At 32.9% G+C, this 22,887-nt stretch overlaps 1 protein-coding gene across 1 annotated transcript in view; it reads right to left on the bottom strand.

The window, feature by feature from the left end:
* The window catches only part of LOC126880811 (uncharacterized), a 38,700-nt gene extending 16,206 nt beyond the window's left edge, over positions 1-22,494 (bottom strand). Inside the window, exon 1 of the mRNA XM_050644873.1 lies at positions 21,048-22,494. Coding sequence (XP_050500830.1) covers positions 21,048-22,494 — 1,447 coding nt within the window. The remainder of the gene's footprint in view (positions 1-21,047) is intronic.
* Between the last annotated feature and the right edge of the window lie 393 nt (positions 22,495-22,887).

Raw genomic sequence — 22,887 nt, 5'->3', positions numbered from 1 at the left:
ACATGCAGTATATTTAAAAAATCTTGCGATTTGAGCGGATACGTAAGGAAATGGATGAGTCACAAAGTTTTACAACTTTGATCGTCGAAAATGAACGTCAGATCGAAAAACTGAAAACTACGTGTTCAATATGTTTCACAAATCTATCAAATGATACCAAACACGACACCCCACGGACAGAGGTGGAGCGTAACTTTAAAATTTTAAATAGGAACCCCGCGATAATTCGCGAAATGAATATGAGATCAAAAAACTAAAGAATACGTGTTCAATATTTTTTTAAAATCTATCAAATGACATCAAACACGACCACCCACAGTAGTGGGGTGGGGGGTTACTTTAAAACCTTAAAATAGGATTCCCCATTTTTTTATTGCAGATTTGGATTTCTTAGGTAAAAATAAATAACTTTTATTCGAGACATTTTTTCGAATTATGGATAGATGGCACTGTAATCGAAAAAAATGATTTTTGGAATTTAAACTAAAAAATGGAAAGTCTCCAGTAAAATGGAAAACTTGACTTAAGTTTTTTTTGGTTTTTGGACTTAATTTTCACAATCCAATAGGTCTCCATAACGCTCGAGTAACTGCAAATTTAGCACACCTGCCTCCCCTACTAATACGAACGTATTACATACTACAAATACATACAGTTCATTCCAAACCCTTCTTTCAGTGCGTCAACGATAAAATGTCGAAATATGACAATTATTGTATTTAACCTAGAATGACAATTGTAATTTCACCTCATGACATTGTGAAAGTAGGTATGTAACTAGTCTTTAATGAATATATAATTTTCTGACTTCTATCTATAATAATCACGATCGAGAGAATTCGACAAACTATGATGCACAGAAAGAAGGGGTTTAGTATTAGCTTTAGTTCAATTAACCAATTAAAATTTTAATTTGACTGTCAAATAAGCGTCAGATCGTTTATGTACCGATCTGAAAATTAGTGTCGATTTTTGCTATTATTACCTTAAATACTAGTTTATAATACTATTTACTCATCAGATAGTAAGTATTAACTGTTGTGTAAAGTGTTAATCATCAAGAGAAAACTGTAACCACGATCCGTAATAGATGTTTACCTAATAATATTCTATGTTATAGTGTTACAGTGATGTTTTTGCCGTGGCTGGCTACATTCAATGGCACAAAAACATTAACGCTACAAATTAGTCCAGTACTTTTGACTATATAAGTAACAGATAGCAACAACATGTCTGAACTCAACTCTACCAGTAATATTTCTAGTTCACATGCAACTGTTACTATGTCAAAGCCGAAACCTAAATACCTATCCAAAAAAGAGCAAACCATAGGTACTAATCAATGCAGAATCAAATTTACTACTACTCGAATATGACAAGTACATAGGTAACATTGTTAGTCCCACAAACATTTGCTTAGCCTCAAGAATCTCCAATAACAGAATATGCATCTACCTAATAAACTCTGAACTTGCGGAACAAATTATAACTGAATATCCTACGATTACAAAACTACTGTTGAAGTACTAGTAAGAAGACTAGTAACCCACGCTAAAATACTTATAATTTCCAACGTTTGCCCATCAATATTTCACGAGATTACATAGAAACATCTCTAAAGGTTTACAACTTGCTTCACCAATGTCATATCTAAAAGCCGTAATCCCCGGTGATGTGTTTGTGAGATTTTTATGATTTGGACGCGGAAATTGATAAAAACTTAAACCAATTTTAATATTACTTGTAGCGGTTTGCGATGTAACAAATATTGTCTAAAATCGTTTTAAACAATTATTATGTATAATTATAAGTTATAAAAATAAGCGAAGGAGATTTAAGAGCCCGCAGTCATATAACTCCAAGACAAAAAAGGTATAAAATTCTTACAATTAAGATAAAGGCGGAAGTGAGCGCTCTAAAAGTATACAGGCCTGGATCGCGCGTACAAAAAAATAGTTGATTAATAGCAAGCTGAAAATTTGTTAATAGCTTAACGGTGTCTAGTCGGACAAACTTTGATCTTTGGGAACACTGGAACAAGGGAAGTTTTTGTGAAGCAGGTTAAAGTTTGGAACGTCAGACTACGAAAACGTCCCATATATTTTGTGTGGCAGAACTTCCAATTGATTTGTTATCCTTCATTAAACACTCACACATTTGCGAAAATCAGACTGCTATTTATCACCAACTGGACATTTTAATAAGTCATAAGTCCGATACGTAGAACATGTCAAAGGACAAGAGTTATGCTTGGCAAAATATTGCCAAGATGATCAGCAAAATCCAAGTATACAATATTTTGGGAATGGAGGAAAATGTAAGGAACGGCATTCTAACGTTTTCTACACCAAAATTTGACCAAAACCTCGTTTTGAATCATAATAATTTGTTATAATGCCTTATAATGACATTTTTGATTCCCTCGTATTAATACCTTATATTTTTCCATTGATACTTTATGATAAAATATACAAATTGAAAAAAAAAAGAAGAAGACTGTTCGGGCTTAAATGTTTCAGCTTGAGCTTATTTTTACGTTCCTCAGAAGCTATACATCAAGTTTTAGAAAATCGAAGATCCAAAATTTTTTTGATCCAAAATTGAGTGGTTTGGTTACTCAAAAACATCTAATTTATTATATTTCAAATAAATTTAATTAAGCAAAATATTCTTTAGTAAAGTTTATAATAAACTAATTAATATTACCTATTTTTTGTAACATAAAATCAGGGCCTATTAAATAAAAACGTTGAACAAATAATATTAACACTATTTTATCCAAAGAAGTAGTCGTAAAATGACAAAAATTGCACTGTAGCGCCCCCTGGTGAGTACTTTTGGGACAAATAGATATCAAAAATAAATTCCTTGTCTCAAAAGCTACTAAAATACACTTTTTCGTAAAAAAAAGTTTAAATATGTCCCCAGTGAACCGCAATGTACATCAGAAGTCATAAAATGACAAATTCTGATGTTCATAAAATTGCATTGTAGCGCCCCCTGGTGAGTGTTTTTGGTACAAATAGATATCAAAAATGGATTCCTCGTCCCAAAAGCTACAAAAATACACTTTTCCGTAATAAAAAAAGTTAAAATTTTGTCCATAATCAACCTCAATGTACATCAGAAGTCGTAAAATGACGAGTTCTGATGTACCTCAAAACTAAAATGAAAAATGTGGCGCCTCGAAATTCATCAGATTCCTATGGTGTAAAGTTTTTTTTTCACAGAATTCATTGTAGAATCAGAAACTGATTGTGACCCGATGACAAAAAAAATTACTCCGCTCTAATGTATACATAACATTTTGTATTGTTAGGTGGGTATATGTGTACATAACATACTCTACAAAACTACAGGTATATATAAATTAAAAAAATAATGATCAAAGTCCATCAACAAACTCCGGAGATATTAAGCGCAACATATCTTTGAAAAGTTAATTTCATTTTTTGAGTGCACGGATTTTAATAATTCCGCTCCACAGACCACGAGTCGATTTCGTTAGGACGTCATTTTTAAAGATATATTAACAACTCTGTTCAAGTTTACTCAAACTTTTACATATAAACTATATACATACCTTGAACTTTAAAATAGCGCTAGTTAGGTTTCTTAATTGTTATAAAGAAACTAGCTGTGAATTAAATAAAAAAAAGTGCCTAACTTTGACCGTAATTAATCAAGGTAAAAGTTTTTTTTAACATTTATGTAAAAGTACACATCGAAAACAATGTGATAACTACAGGGGTAATTTGTGTTACTAAAAGATAAATTTTTCATATCTACAGTATTTTTTGATAAAATGCATATTTTTCGAGGTATTCTCAAAAAACCCTCTAAAAAAGTCGATTTTTTCGTCGAAAAACTGTTACTTTCAAGCGCGAATAACTCGAAAAATATTAGTTTTACGAAGAAAATGTAAAAAACATTTCTTAGAATTACTTTTTACATCGATTTACATGGTTAAAATGCAATACAAATTTCCCGTCCCCGAGATGGGGTGGCAACCACCCCAAGCTTTTAGCGTACAGCGGCATGATATAGAAAATGATCCTTGGCCTATTCACTACGCCCTACCTTCTGTGAAGATTTCAAGTAAATCCATGCTGGACGAAAAAATTGCGAGTCAAAATGCTTCATTTCCTCGACTATAGAAGGAGGAGAAACAATCAGTAAATGTAACGAATATAAATACCTGGGTATGAATATGAAAATCACGAATGATGGAACACTAGACGGAGTCGTTAAAGAACGAAACACTCAGGGCAGGAAAGCAATTAGGCTCCTAAACTCAGTACTCTGGGACAAGCAGGTAAACAACCAAAACAAGAAAAAGATCTATAACGCCGTAGTGAAAAGCATTATAACTACGGTGACCATATGTACTTATTTAAGTAGGACAGTACTTATTTTTAAATATTGTCCTAATGTACTTTAAAACCTTTCTAAGGACACGCAAATGTACTTATTTTTTCTAAAAATGAATATTTTTATCTTTTACTACTTTTAAACAAATTTCTTTGTATACTGTTCCAGGTATTGCAGCTTTTGTGTCTTGATGGTTTCCAATATTTCCATCCTTTTGTTGACCTGTGTTGAGCTGCCCCCCCCACTTGCAAAAATTAAAAAACAAATAGCCCTGATTTATGAGCTATTTATGAGCTCTCATATTCCGCAAATTAAAAATTTTGAGCTCGTTCCACTGAGCAGGAATTTAATACCCTAGTGGGGGGGGCTGAGTCAGCCCCCCCCCCCCACTACTTAAAAATAGGAATATTGAATCGGTTTTTGCGGCAGAATTACGAGCTATTTATGAGCTCTTGAAATTATATAGTTTCGATTTTTGAGCTCATCCCCTTCACCCCCAAACAACCCTTTAATTGATTTAACTTAAGAGAAAGATGCTTAGAAAACTTAAAATATATCGTATTGCGAATATAATTCCTATAGCTTATATACTCTAAGAATAAACTATTAAATCAAGAGCATTTCGATTATTGAGCTACAACCCCTTCGCCAGAAAACCACCCTATCTTCCCGGCTTAAGAGAAAGTTGTATTTAAAATGCGTTAAACTAATTATTTGGCGACTACATATCATTTAATAATTTATAAGCTTCCAAATTACGCGCATTTAGATCAGTAAATTGCAATTTATTTTATATAGTGCAGTCACTGAAGGTAAAAATCAACGATTACCTTCAATTTCGGTGAACCTTCATCGATTTTCACGAAAATTGGTCAGTGGTTAGAGGATACGTCAAGAAACAAAGGTGACATGGTACCACCTTGCGCCTTTACCCTGATGGTGGATACCGCCCCTTCTCGGGGGTGAAAATTATTTTATAAAAAATAAATGCACAAATCAATAAAAGAACAAATTAAAAGCAAAATTTATTATATAAAGTTAATAAGATAAGTCAATACTTTTTAAGTTATTAAAGATCAAAGATTTTAATTATGTATTTGTGAAAAAAATGCATGTTTTGAAAAGGTTTTTTGTAAATCACTGAAAAACTTTAAGTTTTTACAAAAAACTTAATAGTAGTTTAATTCGTATAGCTTATATTCTAAGAATAAACTCTTAAATCACGCGTCTTTCGATTATAGAGCTACAACCCCTTCGCAAGAAAACGACCCCATATTCCCGGCTTACGAGAGAGTTGTTCTTAAAATAATTTAAATTAATTATTTGGCGACTACATATCGTTTAATAATTTATGAGCTTGCAAAATATACGCATCTCAATTATTGAATTGCCATTTTCTTTCTATAGTGCAGTCACTGAAGGTAAAAATCAACTAGTACCTTCGATTTCGGTAAATCTCCATTCATTTTCACGAAAATTGGTGAGCGGATTTTGATACTATCAACTTTTTCTGCATCTTATTTTTCATAGGTATTTCTAAGTACTTTGACAAGTATTTAGTACCTAAGTGTTATAAAATGCATCTCTTTCCCGTTATTTAAGCTTGAACCCTTAGATTTTAACAGTCGCGGAAAAAAATATACATTTAATTACCAATAACTTACTTTAAATTAACATTAAAGGGTTTTTCAAGTAAGCAATTTATTATATTTTTTATTAGCTTCAATTTTAGTGATGAAAACTTTTTTGTAAAAACTTACAGTTTTTGAGTCATTTATGAAAAATCGCTCTAAAGCATGTATTTTCTTTCCAAAAATTAAAATATTTGATCTTAAATAACTCAAAAAGTATTGCTTTATTTTAAACACATTATATAACAAATTTTGCTTACAATTTGTCCCTCTCTCGATTTGTGGGGTTATTTTTAATAAAGTAATTTTCACTGCCGAGAAGGGGTGACATATACCCCAGGCTAAAACCCCAAGTTGTTATTGTCAATTCGTGAAAATAAACGGAGATTTACCGAAATCGAAGGTACTAGTTGATTTTTACCTTTAGTGACTGCACTATAGAAAGAAAATGGCAATTCAATAATTGAGATGCGTATATTTTGCAAGCTCATAAATTATTAAACGATATGTAGTCGCCAAATAATTAATTTAAATTATTTTAAGAACAACTCTCTCTTAAGCCGGGAATATGGGGTCGTTTTCTTGAGAAGGGGTTGTAGCTCTATAATCGAAAGACGCGTAATTTAAGAGTTTATTCTTAGAATATAAGCTATACGAATTAAACTACTATCAACTTTTTTGTAAAAACTTAAAGTTTTTCAGTGATTTACAAAAAACCTTTTCAAAACATGCATTTTTTTCACAAATAATTAAAATCTTTGATCTTTAATAACTTAAAAAGTATTGACTTATTTTATTAACTTTATATAATAAATTTTGCTTTTAATTTGTTCTTTTATTGATTTGTGCATTTATTTTTTATAAAATAATTTTCACCCCCGAGAAGGGGCGGTATCCACCCTCAGGGTAAAGGCGCAAGGTGGTACCATATCACCTTTATTTCTTGACGTATCCTCTAACTACTGACCAATTTTCGTGAAAATCGATGAAGGTTCACCGAAATTGAAGGTAATCGTTGATTTTTACCTTCAGTGACTGCACTATACAAAATAAATTGCAATTTACTGATCTAAATGCGCGTAATTTGGAAGCTTATAAATTATTAAATGATATGTAGTCGCCAAATCATTAGTTTAATGCATTTTAAGTACAACTTTCTCTTAAGCCGGGAAGATAGGGTGGTTTTCTTGCGAAGGGGTTGTAGCTCAATAATCGAAATGCTCTTGATTTAATAGTTTATTCTTAGAGTATATAAGCTATATGAATTATATCCGCAATACGATATATTTTAAGTTTTCTCAGCATCTTTCTCTTAAGTTAAATCAATTAAAGGGTTGTTTGGGGGTGAAGGGGATGAGCTCAAAAATCGAAACTATATAATTTCAAGAGCTCATAAATAGCTCGTAATTCTGCCGCAAAAACCGATTCAATATTCCTATTTTTAAGTAGTGGTATTAAATTCCTGCTCAGTGGAACGAGCTCAAAATTTTTAGTTTGCGGAATATGAGAGCTCATAAATAGCTCATAAATCAGGGCTATTTGTTTTTTAATTTTTGCAAGTGGGGGGGGGGCCAGCTCAACACGGGTCTTTTGTTGACTCTTCTCATGACTTCGTTGTTTGTTACAGGCTCGGTCCATGCTATCTTCAGGTACCTTCACCCACAGTTTAAATGCTGCCAACTTTTTAGTAGTCGACGCGTTAATTGACCATGCTTCTATCCCGTACAGCAGAGTCGAGAAAATATAACACCTTGCCAGCCTAACTCTCAAGTCCTAATTATTTCAGTTCTCTTGCACAAACTACCTTTCTCATTTTATTGAAGTGGTTCTTGCCTTCTCTATTCGAACTTTAATTTCTTTGGAGTAATCGTTTGTGTGATTAATTATTGTACCAAGATAGTTGTAGTTTTCAACTTGTTCTAAAGTCAGGCTTTTATCATTATTTTGGGTTTTTGATATCCTCATAAATTTAGTTTTCTTGATGTTTACTGATAATCCATATTGTTCTCCATACTCAACTATCTTGTTCATTAGCTTTTGGAGGTCTTGGAGGTTGTCCGCTATTATGATAGTGTCGTCCGCATATCTAATGTTTTTAATTGGCGTTCCATTTAGGTACCTTTATTCCTGCTGTTTCTCCCTCAAGAACTTTTTTCATAATTTCTTCAGAGTATGCATTTAATAGTAGTAGTGACAATACACACCCCTATCACACTCCTCTTTTAATTTTGAACTCTTCTGATGTGTGTTCGTTAATGCGTATGTGTGCCTGCTGTTTATAATATAGATTTGTTATAATTCAAAGGTCATTGTATTGTAATTGTTTTGCTTTGAGGACGTCCATTAGCTTTTTGTGGCGGACTTTATCGAAAGCCTTGTTGTAATCTATGAAACAGTAACAGACGTACATATCCTGGTTCACATCCAAGCATCTCTGGATTAGTAATGTAAATCCAAAATGGGTTTCTTCAATATTCATATCAAGTGTGGTAAATGATGAATGATCTTTAAAAACATTTTAAGTGTGTGAGACATCAGGCTTATGGTGCGGTGGTCGTACACAAAACTTCACTGCACAAGTGAAACATTTTTACACAAAATGTGTAACCTACCTAGAAAACTGGAGTACATTTTTTTGAGAATTTAAACTATTCAAAAGCATAGATCTAATGTGGGCTCCACACTCTCGGAGAAGTTACTTCGCCAAAGTTGTCCGAAGTACCCTCTCTACACACTCGTTCTACTTCGCGAGGAAGTGCGATACCGACAAAGATCCCTTTGACCAGACCGACAGAAAACGGAAGTAGAACGAAGTGAGGCAAAGTTACACAAGGTGGCCGTCTACACTTTCGTACTTGTTGAACCTCGATCGACTTCGGCGGGAGTGTGGAGCTCGCATAAGAAGTGAAATAACATGGAACGATGTTTGTTATTCTCTCGAAGCTTTTAAATTGTATATCAAGGCAACCATGTTAAACGAAGATCAACTCTTTGACGAACTGGGAATTTTGAAAGACGTGGCTACAAGTGAAAAAATTGCTGAGTGGAACAGAAAAGAAAAAAATAGTCAGGATCGATGGCTTAAAGTTTTTAAGTGTGTAGATCAATTCAAACTGAAAAACTTACAAATATTATGCGAATTTATTTTTTCCCTTCCGGGTACTAGTGCGGCTATCGAGTGTTTATTTTCTGTAATAAATAATTAATATTGGACGTCGGAAAAGTCACAAATGTCCATATCCACTCTCAAGGCAGCGATGCTGGTGTACGCAAATTTTGATGAGACTTGTATGAAATGTTTCATTTACTTCAGTCGAAGCCGGACCTTCGAAAAATATGAATGATGCAAAAAAACCGGAAGAAGATGAGGCTATTCCAGGTTTCGCATCTAAAAACTCTTAATTACAGGCTTGTAACTTTTTCAAAGTGAATTTAATGTGTTATATTTAGTTTAATTGATATAATTTTTTATGTTTAGCTACATAGTTCATTTATTTTTAATGCCAAAAAGTTATATTTGTCCAATAACAAGATACAGTTTGCGTTTTTAATACATTTTTTTTTGTACTTTTTTTTCTTTAAAAAGATATGGTCACCGTAATTATAACATACAGCTGCGAAGTATGGCATATGAAGGAAAAATCAAAACGAATGTTAGAGGTCACCGAAATGGATTTCTGGAGAAGGGCTGCAGGAAGATCAAGAAGAGAACATGTCACCAATGAACGGATACGAGAAATAATGAAGGTCACACATACAATAAATGACGAAACCAACGAAATACAACTACGATGGTTTGGTCACGTATAAAGAATGCATGAAGACATAATCCCAAAACAAGGGCAAAAATGGAAACTGCAAGATAGAAGAAGATGAGGTAGACCGAGGAAAAGTTGGCAGGCAGGTATCACCAAAGCCATGGATGAAAGAGGTCTGCAAGTAGATCAATGTACGGACAGAGAGGAATGGCGAACGGGTATCGGAAGACGAAGAACGTTATAAACCGATAATTAAATAATAATGTAAAAGTACCAGCTTTTTAAATCCTAAAGTCTAGGGATGGCGCTTGTTGAAAAAAAAACTGGTTTTTGGTTATACCGGTTTTTTTAACTTACGGTTTAACCTGGCGGTTATAACCGATCAAAAAATCGGTTGTTCCAAAAACAGGTTTTCGGTGTTCCAAAAACAGGTTTTCGGTTTTGTTTAATCAAAAGCAAATACTCAATAAGTTATAATGTTACATTTATATTGCACTTTAGTTTGCTCAATTTTCCTCCCGAAAAATTCCCCAACCAATTCAACCTATAAAAATTTTCCAGGCGCTTTCAAGTTACCCTACAAATGGGCCAGAGTACCCCAATCTCTGATTCGTCGCTCGTTGTAGACGGCGTCGGCGTATATTGCGTTGTCAATAATTGGGATATTCCCAAAAGTGATGATCCTATCGATCTATCAAAATGTCCCTTGGATCTATCAAGTTTTAAAAAATGTCCAAATGACTTATAGGTATTTTACAAAATAAATTCGATAAACCAATTCAGTATTTACTTCTCTATTGCCATCAAAAAATTTCTGTAGGTAATATTTTTTAATACGTTTGTATAATACCTACCATTTATTTCGTAAGAATTATTTATTGTTTAAAAATTACATAATGGAGATTCCTAATCGTATTTCGGTATTCACATTATACAAGAGTCTCAAGTCTCAAGTACTCAAGTATAAACAATTTTTTAGCTGATGATGGCTGGAATATCGATTTCAAGCAGATCACATACTTTTATGTAAATATTATCATCACATGCACCATTTCACCAGTCTTTGAAACATTTATTAATCTAAATCAGCGTTTCCCAACCGGTGGGTCGCGACCCACTAGTGGGTCGCGGGCATAATTCAGGTGGGTCGCGGCGTGGCTGTTACAGTAGCTGAGTGGCGTGCAGGGTACATAATTGCGTATCATCATGGGTGAGGGATGGGTCGCGAATATGAAAAAACATCAGAAGGTGGGTCGCCAGACATAAAAGGTTGGGAACCACTGATCTAAATAACTATTCTCAAAATTGTTTCATAAAAGCTGATGTGACACTTTCGTCCAGTTCTCTATTAGTAAATAAAAGTTGAATTATGGTTGTTTGGGTTAATTACTTCGCATTTATTATTTATAATATTATATGATTAACATCGAAAATATATAGAAATTTCTTCATTTTTCTCTAAATTAATTTTTTTCCACAGGTAACTTATTCGGTTTTTCAATGGTTATTACTTTAAAAAGAAAAAAACCGGTTATAACCGGGACAAAAAAACAACCGGTAAAACCGGTTGTTTCCAATTAAAAAAACTGGGTTTAGGTTATAACCGGTAGGTTTTTTCCATCCCTTAGTCGATTAATTTAGTTTGCAGTCAATACTAACAAAGTTATTCAAATTGTTTATAAGCCAAAAATGACTCTACTTTACTAAAATATTTTCGGAATGATAAAAATGAGTTTTTATTATTTTTTTAAAAACTTTGAAAACATAAGTATTCTTCTTTCATGTAGTTTCCACAAAATTGCTGTATCATTATTATTTTATGAAGAAAAGCATGCTTTATCATTGCAAAGAAAAGGATTTTTTATTAAACAAATTGAATAAAATGTAAACTAATTGACGAATCACCTTGAAATTTTTTGTTATACCTGGACTGAACATGGACTGTTTGACCCAATTTTTCATGTAATATCAGTCTTAAGTTTATTTTTGCAAAAGTTTATTTTTGCAACTTCAGAAGCAACAAATAATCGTACCAAAATTCAAAAACTGCCATTTTAAACCTTTGTTCATCTACTAAAAATGAATACTCTATCTGATATAAGATATTTAATTACTTATTTTTACCTGTAGCGACTTAAACGAAAAGACTGTAATTTTCAGGGCCGTGCCGTTCTATGATGCGGTGAGGTAGCCGCATCAGGCGGCATCACAAGGGGGCGGCATAATCAGTAAAATCTAATATCTTCTTCTTCTTCAAGTGCCGTCTCCTAATCGGAGGTTGGATATCATCATCACTATCTTTAATCTATCCACCTCTGCTCTAAAGAGTTCTATAGAACTGCATCTAAACCAGTCCCTTAAATTCTTTAACCGTGACATTCTCCTTCTTCCAATGGACACGCGCCAACTCGTAACTCTTAATGACAAACTTTTTCAAATCAAAATGTACACCGGCCAATTCGTAACTTTTTTACTACCTGACCCTCCCAACTTGCAACTTATACAGGTGAATTCGAAACCATTGTTTAATTCTAATTCTATTTACACATAAACATTACATCTACTGGTAATGCAGCAGAGTTATGCTCCACGTAACGTAGAGCCACACCCAGAGCTTTAGTGGCATCTGCGTGTGACACTCAATATGACAGGGAAACTTCTTCCTCGCTTTCTTCATCTTCATTAGTCATTAGGGTTGCCTTGAGGTTGAACCAAGTCTACAATGTGTTCATCCGTAAATTCTTCGCTCCCTTTGTCGTCAGCTTCAATCCATTCTGTAATTACACTTTCTTCTTAGTTTTCTGATCCATCTTGTATAGGGGAACGGGGAAAAATGGAGCTTATTCAAATTAGAAATCAAGCCATGGAGTTAACGACTAAGCACAAATGATGACACTGGCTCTGCATCAGTGACATCAATCTGAGATGGGTGGAAGAGGGAGAGAGACAGGCACAGCGACTCAAAATCAACGACAAAGTAAACTTTCAATTATTAGTTAGGCTAACTTTCGGATAATCCGACCTTTTCGGAATCCGAACAGGCTGTCCCCCCAATTAGTTAGGATTTGCGGGGTTTTACTGTATATAGGTACCTACTATAATATCTGCGTTCCAATCGGCTGGTAGTCTGTTTTGTTCATATTTTTTGTTGTATTAGCTGGTTTATTTCCTTATGTAATTCTCTTCCTCTGTATTTTTTTCCACTGTTATTTCATTTTCTTCTGCTGCTTTTCCGTTTTCTATGTTTTTAATATTTGTTTTTGTACGTTTTCTTCTGTGAAAATTTCTACTTCGTTGTTATCTTGTTCTTCTTCATCTGTTTCCTTCATACCGAATAGCATTTTTTCGTAATATTCTTCTCATATTCTGCTGATCTGTTTGTCTTCAAACAGGGTTTCTCTTTTTTTTTTGTTTTTTAGTACTCTTGTTTTAATGCTGGACGTATTTTTTTATCTGACTTTTTTGTAAAATTGTTATATTTGATGGTTTTCTGTCTTTTTTAATGTCCTCCAGCGAAACCCGTCACTTTTCTTCTTTTTATTTGTTGAGTTTGCTGTGTTTCTCGCTATTTTTTATTCTTCCCTGTTTTGTTTTGACGGATGGGTTGTTTATCCACGTCATTCTAGCGTAGTTTTTTAGTTTTCTGCGTTTCGCAGTCTTGATCGTACGTAAATTACACATTTAAAATTGAAAAGGATTTATTGGTTCCAAATTAGCTAAAAGACGGTGTTTCAATCCCTGTTTGTGTATTATCGCTCCAAACCCTTCTTGGCAGTAGCGCACCCAGGGGGGGGTTTGGGAGTTAAACCCCCTTTCCCCCAGGGCATATGAAAATATATAAATAATAGCAGGAAAATGTAACTTGTCTTTCACAAAATATAGAAAAAAAATTCGACGCCCAAGCCAACCCCCTTCCCCTCAGAGAAAAATTATAGGTGCGCTACTGCTGCTTGGATGTGTCCCGTTTTTTTCAAATTTATGATATGGTCACCCTACAGTAGAAACGCTTCTTAATTCACGAGAGTATTCTACACACTTGTTCTTAATCCAGGATACAGTTTTTTGTGTCAAATTAGAATTTCATAATGGTAGATAAGTTTATTTTAATTTTCTAATCTATTTCAACAGTAGGGCCCCCGCATACTGCAGACTTTTTACCTGCCGATAGTTTAGTCGGGTTGGGCAAAATTAAAGGTTTTTCTTTTTAAAATATGTAAGAATGTAGTTCGTTTGGTATGGCATGAGTGCTTTAATTTTTTTTAAGTATGTATTCTATTTGTTTTTAATTTTGTAGACTAGCAGACTTAACTACTTTATGTAATGTGAAATTTAAGACTTACTACTATATTTTAAATATTTTTCAAAATATTATTTTCTATATCCTTACATAAAAAAATAGATTGAGTGTATGAAATAAGTAAGCAATGTTTTAAACATTTTTATTATTTTCCAGACACCTTTGCACCTATTAGTTGAACAAATTATATTATTAAAAATTTTGTACTTACTTTACTTAAGCCGTCCTCTTGTACCCTACGCTGTCGAGGTAAAAGTTTTGTAATAAAAAATTAAGAATTCAATTTTAACACTTCTATAATATGTTACAATTGAGCAATTAGACCAGCAGATTCGGCAACTGGTTATGATAAATTCATCAATTTTAATGAACATACTTTTTAATTTTTTATTTTTGCAGTGAAAAAAAATACATTGTTAATTATACAAAAAAATATCATTAATATATCACAACAATATTTTTTTCAACATACTACAATAATCAATTATAAAAATATCCGAAGTCTAAATTCCAACATTTGAGGTGACAACAGCGCAGTGGAAGCCATGAGGACATAAATTCAAATATACGGAGACCACTACAACCGCAAACTGAATAAATATATATTTGGATGCCATCAAAACCGTTAAAGTGATTTTAGATATACAGCAAGCGAACATGGCGCGCCTGACGGCAATTGCTCCAAGTAATGTGTATATTATTATACAGATAACGTGACTGAGGACGTCCGGCCAATATTTTGTGTAAGCATTGTAGGAAGTGGTACCTTTCATTTGCGATACATTTTAGGGAAAGTCCTCGTGGCAACCGTATATCGGAGTTCACGAAGACCTGGAAGCCACGAGAGACTACGGTTTAACATGGGGGGACGTCATAAGATGCTAAAAATAAATATATATATATATAGATATATACTTATAGATATATACTTATATATATACTTATAGTGACGAAATATTGAGATATAACAAATAGAGTTTCATTTCCCGAAGACCGAATTGCCGATATATAAAACTACAATTTAACACAGTAAGGTCGAAAACATCTGTAAATATATATATATATATATATATATATATATATATATATATACTATTTTTGGGTATAGAAGTCAAACTGGGGCCTTAAAGTACACTATTATCCAATATTCAAGCTTTCGGAAATGTTTATTTCCTTTCTCAAGAATTTCTACAATGCAATAAGATAAAATTTAGAAAACATGTATGAAAGAATAAAAAATATTAATGAGTAACTTACCAGAATTTAGATTATTGGATAATAGTGTACTTTAAGGCCCCAGTTTGACTTCTATACCCAAAAATAGTGAAATTCGTATTTCCTAATAAGTCAATTAAGATACTATTTGTATATATATATATATATTGATGTGATCTTGATTATTGATATGAGATAATATTCTTATATGTCATTTTATTTAATCAATGCATTAATAATAATCTAATTAATTTACCAGATCACATATCAGTATGTTTTCAATCTCAGGGCTTTTTATAAAATTAATTACTTACTTACGTGGCTTCTAAGTATTTCTCAATGGTTCCTAATCGGGATAGGAAAGAAAAGAGTAAAATAATACACACATATGGGTTACAATTATAATCAAAATATTGTTTATTTTATTTAAATGGCAATCACTGCTTAATATTTGCTATATCTTATTATTCTTAAACATAACATTTACACATGGGAATCTTATTTCCTTTTGGTTTCCAATTGAAAGTTTTTATTAGCATTTAACTATTACGATTTATTAGCAACAATTCTATTTAAATTTGATGAAGCTTTTCTGATATTATTGATTATGTTCTTCAATTTTAAATGTGGTATTTAATACGAAAAACCCATACATTCATGTCCAAACAAATGAAACTGACCTTTTTCTGGTGAACTGAGAATGTCTTCACACAAGACCCGTTTCCTGCTATCCTTGGCTGCGATCAAAACCTCGTCCTGGCTTCCAGTAATGTTCTCCTTTGAAACTAGCTCGTATAGCTCTCGCTCCTGCTTCTGTCGTGATGCTGTGTTCTACCTTTTTCGAAACTGCAATCAGCTACCGGGAACTCTTGGCTCAAGGAGGTTCTTTACTCTCAACCTGGCCTACCTCTCGTTCCACGATAGATACTCCACACTCACGGAACTACACCGGCTTTCTCACTCTCCGTACACTACCGTCTACTACTGGACTTCACTTCCCGACAGCTCAAAACATTCTGATCTCTATTTGTCATTCATTCCCCTACTTTCTAAATATCCCTTCCAGATTCACAAATCAACCTTCCACCACCAACTCTCATTTGCAGTATTCCTCAAAACCAATTTTTTAATCTTTCTAAATATGCTTAATGGATTTCAAAAAAAAATAGTTAATTCCCATTCTAAAATTACTTTCTACTATTTACAAAATTTAATGACCTATTGTCTACTTCAACTGAGTCTTATTTAGCATAGGCTAATGATCGAACCTTCAGCGAACAACGATAATGACCTATTATCGATTTCAACTGAGTCTTATTTAGCATAGGCTAATGATCGAACCTTCCGCGAAAAACGATAATGGTACGCGCCATTCACTTTGTTTATTCTAAGCGCATTGTCCCGAGTTTCGTAAGCTTCTTCTAATCACTTCTTATAATTAAATATAACAATTTGTTGTATACAGGTTGTTCTAAATTTATATGCCCGTGATTGAGAAAATTGAAAATATTTTATATTAAATTGAATTCTGCTTATAATTATCAAAATTTAATTTTCAGATCAAATAGAAATATAACAAATCCCCGCTGGTTACTTCGATTTAATGGACTGTAGTAATCGTTAAAATAATACTTTATTAAATCAAATTTACTTGAATACATAAAATCAAACATTTAGTTTTTACAATGCACATGACTTCATTTTTCTTTTGTGAAGGTTAAATCAGAGAGTGAATCTTCTTTTTTCTTGCGCTGCACGTCGCACGTCAATTCGCGAGAGACAGAGTTGCCACCCCGCACTGGCGCTGTCAATAATATGGAACGCATTGTTGCCACGTTTAACACCTAAGTTAAATTCTAAATTGTACAAAAATATAAACATAATTGTTCATCCTGCCCGCCTTTGAACGGTAACAAGCGTTCAAACAAAAACTAAATAATAGTCAATTTAAATTATACCGTCTTACAGTTTAGTACACAGTTTCTGCTAAAGGTAGTGGACATAGTTTTGAAACACCTCTTTTAAAAGTTCCGTGAGCAGTTTTAATCGTTGCAACTCGCACTACATTGTCTTCACCTGGATGAATTTCATCAACTCTACCTAACTGCCATTTACAAGGTGGAATATTGTCCTGCTTCAGTAATACTAAATCGCCAATCTTAAGTTGAGCCTCAGTGGTTTTCCATTTTCTGCGTTGCTGAAGTTGAGTTAAATATAGTTTATACCATTGCTTCCAAAATCCTTGTAGTAATTTTTGAATCAATTGGAACCTTGATAATTGGTTGATCTTCACATCATGATCAAAGAGTGGGTCTGGTACAGTATTTAATGCAGTTCCAATCAAAAAATGTGAACGGGTCAAAGGATTATAATCATTAGGATCGGATGAAAGTGCATAAAGTGGGCGGGAGTTTAATGTAGCTTCAACTTGCACAAGAAATGTTAAAAATTCATCATAAGTTAAAATGGTATCTTTAATCACACGATATAAATGAAACTTAACACCCTTTATGTTGCTTTCCCATAGTCCACCAAAATGTGGTGTATTAGGCGGAATAAAATGCCAAGTAATATTTTGACCTGCACAATCACTCAAAATGTCATCATGAATCTGTTGTAAATAATTAAATAGCTGGTTTAATTCTCTTTTTGCTCCTACAAAATTAGAGCCATTGTCTGAGTAAATATGAGATGGCTTTCCCCGTCTTGAAACAAATCTGCGAAGGCCAGCTAAAAAAGCCTCAGTACTTAATGAATTAATTAATTCTAAATGAACTGCTTTTGTTGAGAAGCATATAAACAAACAAATGTAGGCCTTGTATGTTTTACAACCCCTTCCCTTTCTGTCCTTCAAAAGAAAAGGACCAGCATAATCGACGCCTGTAATCGAGAATGGTCTTGAACTTATAACACGTTGTTCAGGTAAATGTCCCATTAATGGCATTATTGCCTTTGGTTTAAATCTATAACAACGAATGCAATTTTTAACTGTAAATTTTGCTAAGGACATTCCTGCAATAATCCAAAATTGTTGACGCACACTAGCTAACAAAAGTTGTGGACCAGCATGTTGTAAATTCAAATGTTCTTGATTGAAAATTAATCTACTTAATCTATGACTCTTACTAAGCAAAATAGGATGTTTTCCCTCATAATTTAAAAATGAATTTTTAAGACGTCCCCCAACCCTTAATATACCTTTATCGTCTACAAAGGGGGTCAATGATAACAATCTACTTGTTGAAGGAATAGACTTATTATTTTTCAATAAGTTAATCTCATTGGAAAAACACTCTTCTTGGGCTAATTTTACTAAGAACATCTTACTGTTGTAATATTCACTTGCGGAAATTACACCCACACATTTCTTACCTCTAGAAGCCTGTTTCAAATTAGAAATAAACCTCAAACAATAAGCAAAAGTTCTAATTAACTTATTCAAATTTGAAAATCGATCAAAAATTAAACATAAATCATTTTTTACAGAAGTAAAAACTTTTACATTGTTTCTTATTTCTGGAACCTCCTTAATGGTAGGCAAATCACGAAATTTTGGTTTAACAAAATCTGTCGACAAAAATGATGGACCACTAAACCACATCTGACAATGTTGTAATTGATCTGGTAAAATTCCGCGACTATCAACGTCTGCAGGATTTTGCGCAGATGCTATATAATTCCAATGCTCTATATTAGATTCATTTTGAATCTCTGCTATTCTATTTCCGACAAACACCTGCAGTCTTGCTGGAGGTGTATGTAACCAATGCAGCACAATCTGCGAATCACACCAATAAAATATATCATGTTTAAATGTAACTGATTTCGTAACAGTTTTCATTAATCGAACCAGCAGCACACTAGCGCACAGTTCTAATCGGGGAATAGTTAAAATCTTTAATGGAGCTACCTTAGTTTTAGCACATAGTAACTTTACACTTATATTACCATTTGAATCAATACATCTGACATAAATAACAGCACAATAAGCATTCTTAGAGGCATCACTAAAACCGTGAAGCTCTATTAGAATCGGGTTATCAACTAAAACAAATCTAGGAACCTTCAGATCATTCAATGACGTAAGTTTTGAATGGAATTGTTTCCATTTAGAACACAACTCTGGAGGAACCTCTGAATCCCAATCAATCTTTAGAGACCAAAGTGTCTGAATAATAATTTTCACCATGATTACACAACAACTGGCGAGCCCCATAGGATCATAAATCTTTGAAATTACGGAAAGTATTGAACGTTTAGTAATTGAATCAGTCTTGACAATATCTACTTGAAAACTGAAAACATCCAATTCACTAGACCATTGAACTCCTAATGTTTTAACTGAATCATAATTTCCAAGAGTTAATACACGAAGTGAATCAGAATGATCTTGAAAATGATTTAAAATAGTTTCATTGTTGGATGTCCATTTTCGTAAATCAAAATGAGCTAATCTCAAAATTTGAACTATCTGATCACAAACTTCCATAGCATCAATTTCGTTTGAAAATCCGGTAATTAAATCGTCTACATACATATCCCTGTAAATAATTTCACATGCCCTAGGAAAACTCTCCTTGTTCTCCAATGCTAATTGTCGTATACACCGCATTGCCAAAAATGGTGCACTCGATGTACCATAAGTTACTGTGTTTAATTTATAGGTTAAAATTGGATCAGATGGATTTTCTCTCCATACAATCTTTTGCATTGACCTGTCATCTGCATGCAAGAGAATCATTCTGTACATTTTACTTATATCCGAAATCACTGCCACCTTATGCTCCCTAAATCGCAATAAAATTCCTATGATATCATTTTGTATCGCTGGGCCAGCATACTGAATGTCATTCAGCGATCTTCCATTACTGGATGGTGAAGACCCATCAAATACAACCCTTAGTTTAGTCGTTAGACTTTCACTTTTAATCACCCCATGATGCGGCAAAAAATAAGATGCCTCTGAATCTGAATTATCTAAGGTCATATGACCTAAATCCTTATATGCATTCATAAATTCAATATAATCCCTTTTAAAATTGAAATCCCTTTGAAACCTTTTCTCAAGGTTTAGTAATCTTTTAATCGCCATAGGTTTAGAATCACCTAAATCTAAAGGACCTTTCTTCCAAGGAACCTTTACTATAAATTGCCCATTATCTGCTCTAGACACATTTTTCTGAAAATGCTCTTCGCAAAATTTATCTTCTTCAGATTCTATAGGTACATCCATTGGCTCTTCAAGAGACCAAAATCTTTGTAATTGTTTATATAAATCGTTTTCGGATAATTGAACTGAGAAATGACATTTAATACTTTGTGAGGGATTTGAAATCTTTCCAGTCACAATATATCCAAATACTGTGTTCTGAAGCATAGGTAAATTTTTTCCAAGCCTAATCTGCCCATCTAAAATAACATCCCAGAATAAACTAGCATCTATTAAAATATCAATCTTATCATAAACATTAAATGATTCATCAGCAAGCACAAGATTAGATGGTATGTTCCACTTAGACATATCAAAAGTATATGCAGGTAAATTATCTGTTATCTTGGGAACTACTAAACAGTCAACAATTGACGAAAAATCATTAAATCTCGATTTAATCTGAACCCTACATTTTTTATTTAAGGAGGTTGAAGAATTGTTAATGCCTGTCACACAAATCCTAGTGTTTTCTGTTTTTAAATTTAATTTTTTGCAAAATTCTTCGCTAATGAAACAAGATTGGCTCCCAGAGTCCAAAATTGCTCTAGCTATATGACAGTTACCCAAATGGTCAACAACCTTAATATTAGCCGTACTCAACAAGACTAAACTCCTAGCAGATTCAATTTCCCTTTTATTTTGCAAAGCTAAAATCTCATTACTAGATTGTTTTAAATTACTTTCAATATCAGTCAGCTGATTTGAGAATAACGAGCTAACATTACTTACACCGTCTGCTACACCTTTTTGCTGTAAATCTATATTTTCAATTGAACTTGAATCCTCATGCTTGTTTTCATGCAATAGGGAACTATGTTTACGTTTACAAATTTTACAACCAAATCTTTGACATTTTGAATTAAAATGGCCTATGCATAAACAGTTACTGCATAATTTTAATTTTTTAATCTGAGCCCACCTATCATTTATGGATAATTTGAGAAACTTTTCACAATTGTATATCATGTGATCCTGTTTACAAAAATTACAACTCTTTCCTGCATTATTTACCACCAATGAACGTGATAAGTTTTTATTTCTATTATCAGACTTATTTTGACTAACTTGTTGATTTAAATCTAATGTCTCCAAAAAATCAGCACGTTTTTTCAGAAATTCAAAGAGTTCATCTAATCGGGGCATATTATTATCACCCTTAATCAATTCCCATTCACGAGAAGTAACTTTGTCCAATTTTAATGAAATTATATGAATAATTATTGCATCCCAATGTTCTGTAGGCAATTCAAGACTTTTAAGTGCATATAAATGTTTCTTTACCGTATCAATTAAAGTTCGTATACCACTTGCCGATTCCTTTGCTAAATTTTGAATATTAAACAGAGCTTTAATATGATTATCCACTAACATTCGTTTATTATTGTATCTGTTACACAAAGTTTCCCATGCATACATATAATTCTGTGGAGAAAAATCTAAATCCTGAATAATACTTATAGCTTCATCCGTTAAACTTGACTTTAGGTATTTTTGAATGTCTGAAAGAGTTTTGTTATTATGAATTAAAGCCTCATAAGTATTTTTATACTCTAACCATCTTAAATAGTCTGAATTGAATGAAGGGAGTCTTATTGGAGGTAATCGAATCCCTTCCAATCCACAAGCACCTTGTACTGTTTCCCTTTGTTCCACCCTGGCCGTAGAACTAAAATCACCTGACTCCTGACTAAAATACCACTTTTTTGAGATACATTTAGCAATTGACATATATCTCCGGTATTTATCATCAAAATTCTTTCTTTTTTCAAACTCATCATCGATTAAATCGTCAGCACAATTTAATTCTATCGATTCCTGAACAGAGTTAAACTCTTTTCTACTATCTTCAATATCTTGAACATTGATTTCTAGTTCAGAAATCTTCTGTTCAGTTAAATCATTAATCGATTCCAATGGTTCTATAAATTCTACGAAGCTTTCTAATCTTTTTAAAATTAACGCTCGTTTTTTGTACAACTGCTTAACTTCTGCTGCTTTTAAAGTCCTCATATTGTCAATGAAGAATGGATTAAATACTTTTTATATAAATCAAAACCCAATATCAATATCAATTAAATATTTAAATTTGTACGAACATAAAGAGCAATTATGCACCTCAAACTGTATTTACTGGCAATCAATTACAATAGACAAATTCCAGAACAATTGCAGGTTAAATATACCTTGTAATCTTTGTTATAATCTACTTAGTATTAACTAAAAATACCTTACATAAAACCCAATCATAAAAATACATCTATAAATCAACAAATCCCAAAAAATATACTTATTCACACGACAATAATTAATTATTTATGCCGTAAATCAATCAAATTCCAATTAATGAAATACCTAATCAGCAAATCAAATAGTCACATGAATTAAATTCATAAATCTAAACAC

This window comes from Diabrotica virgifera, chromosome 2 (assembly GCF_917563875.1).
Source record: "Diabrotica virgifera virgifera chromosome 2, PGI_DIABVI_V3a".
NCBI classification, from domain to species: domain Eukaryota; kingdom Metazoa; phylum Arthropoda; class Insecta; order Coleoptera; family Chrysomelidae; genus Diabrotica; species Diabrotica virgifera.
This window is presented reverse-complemented; position numbering and strand designations above follow the sequence as displayed.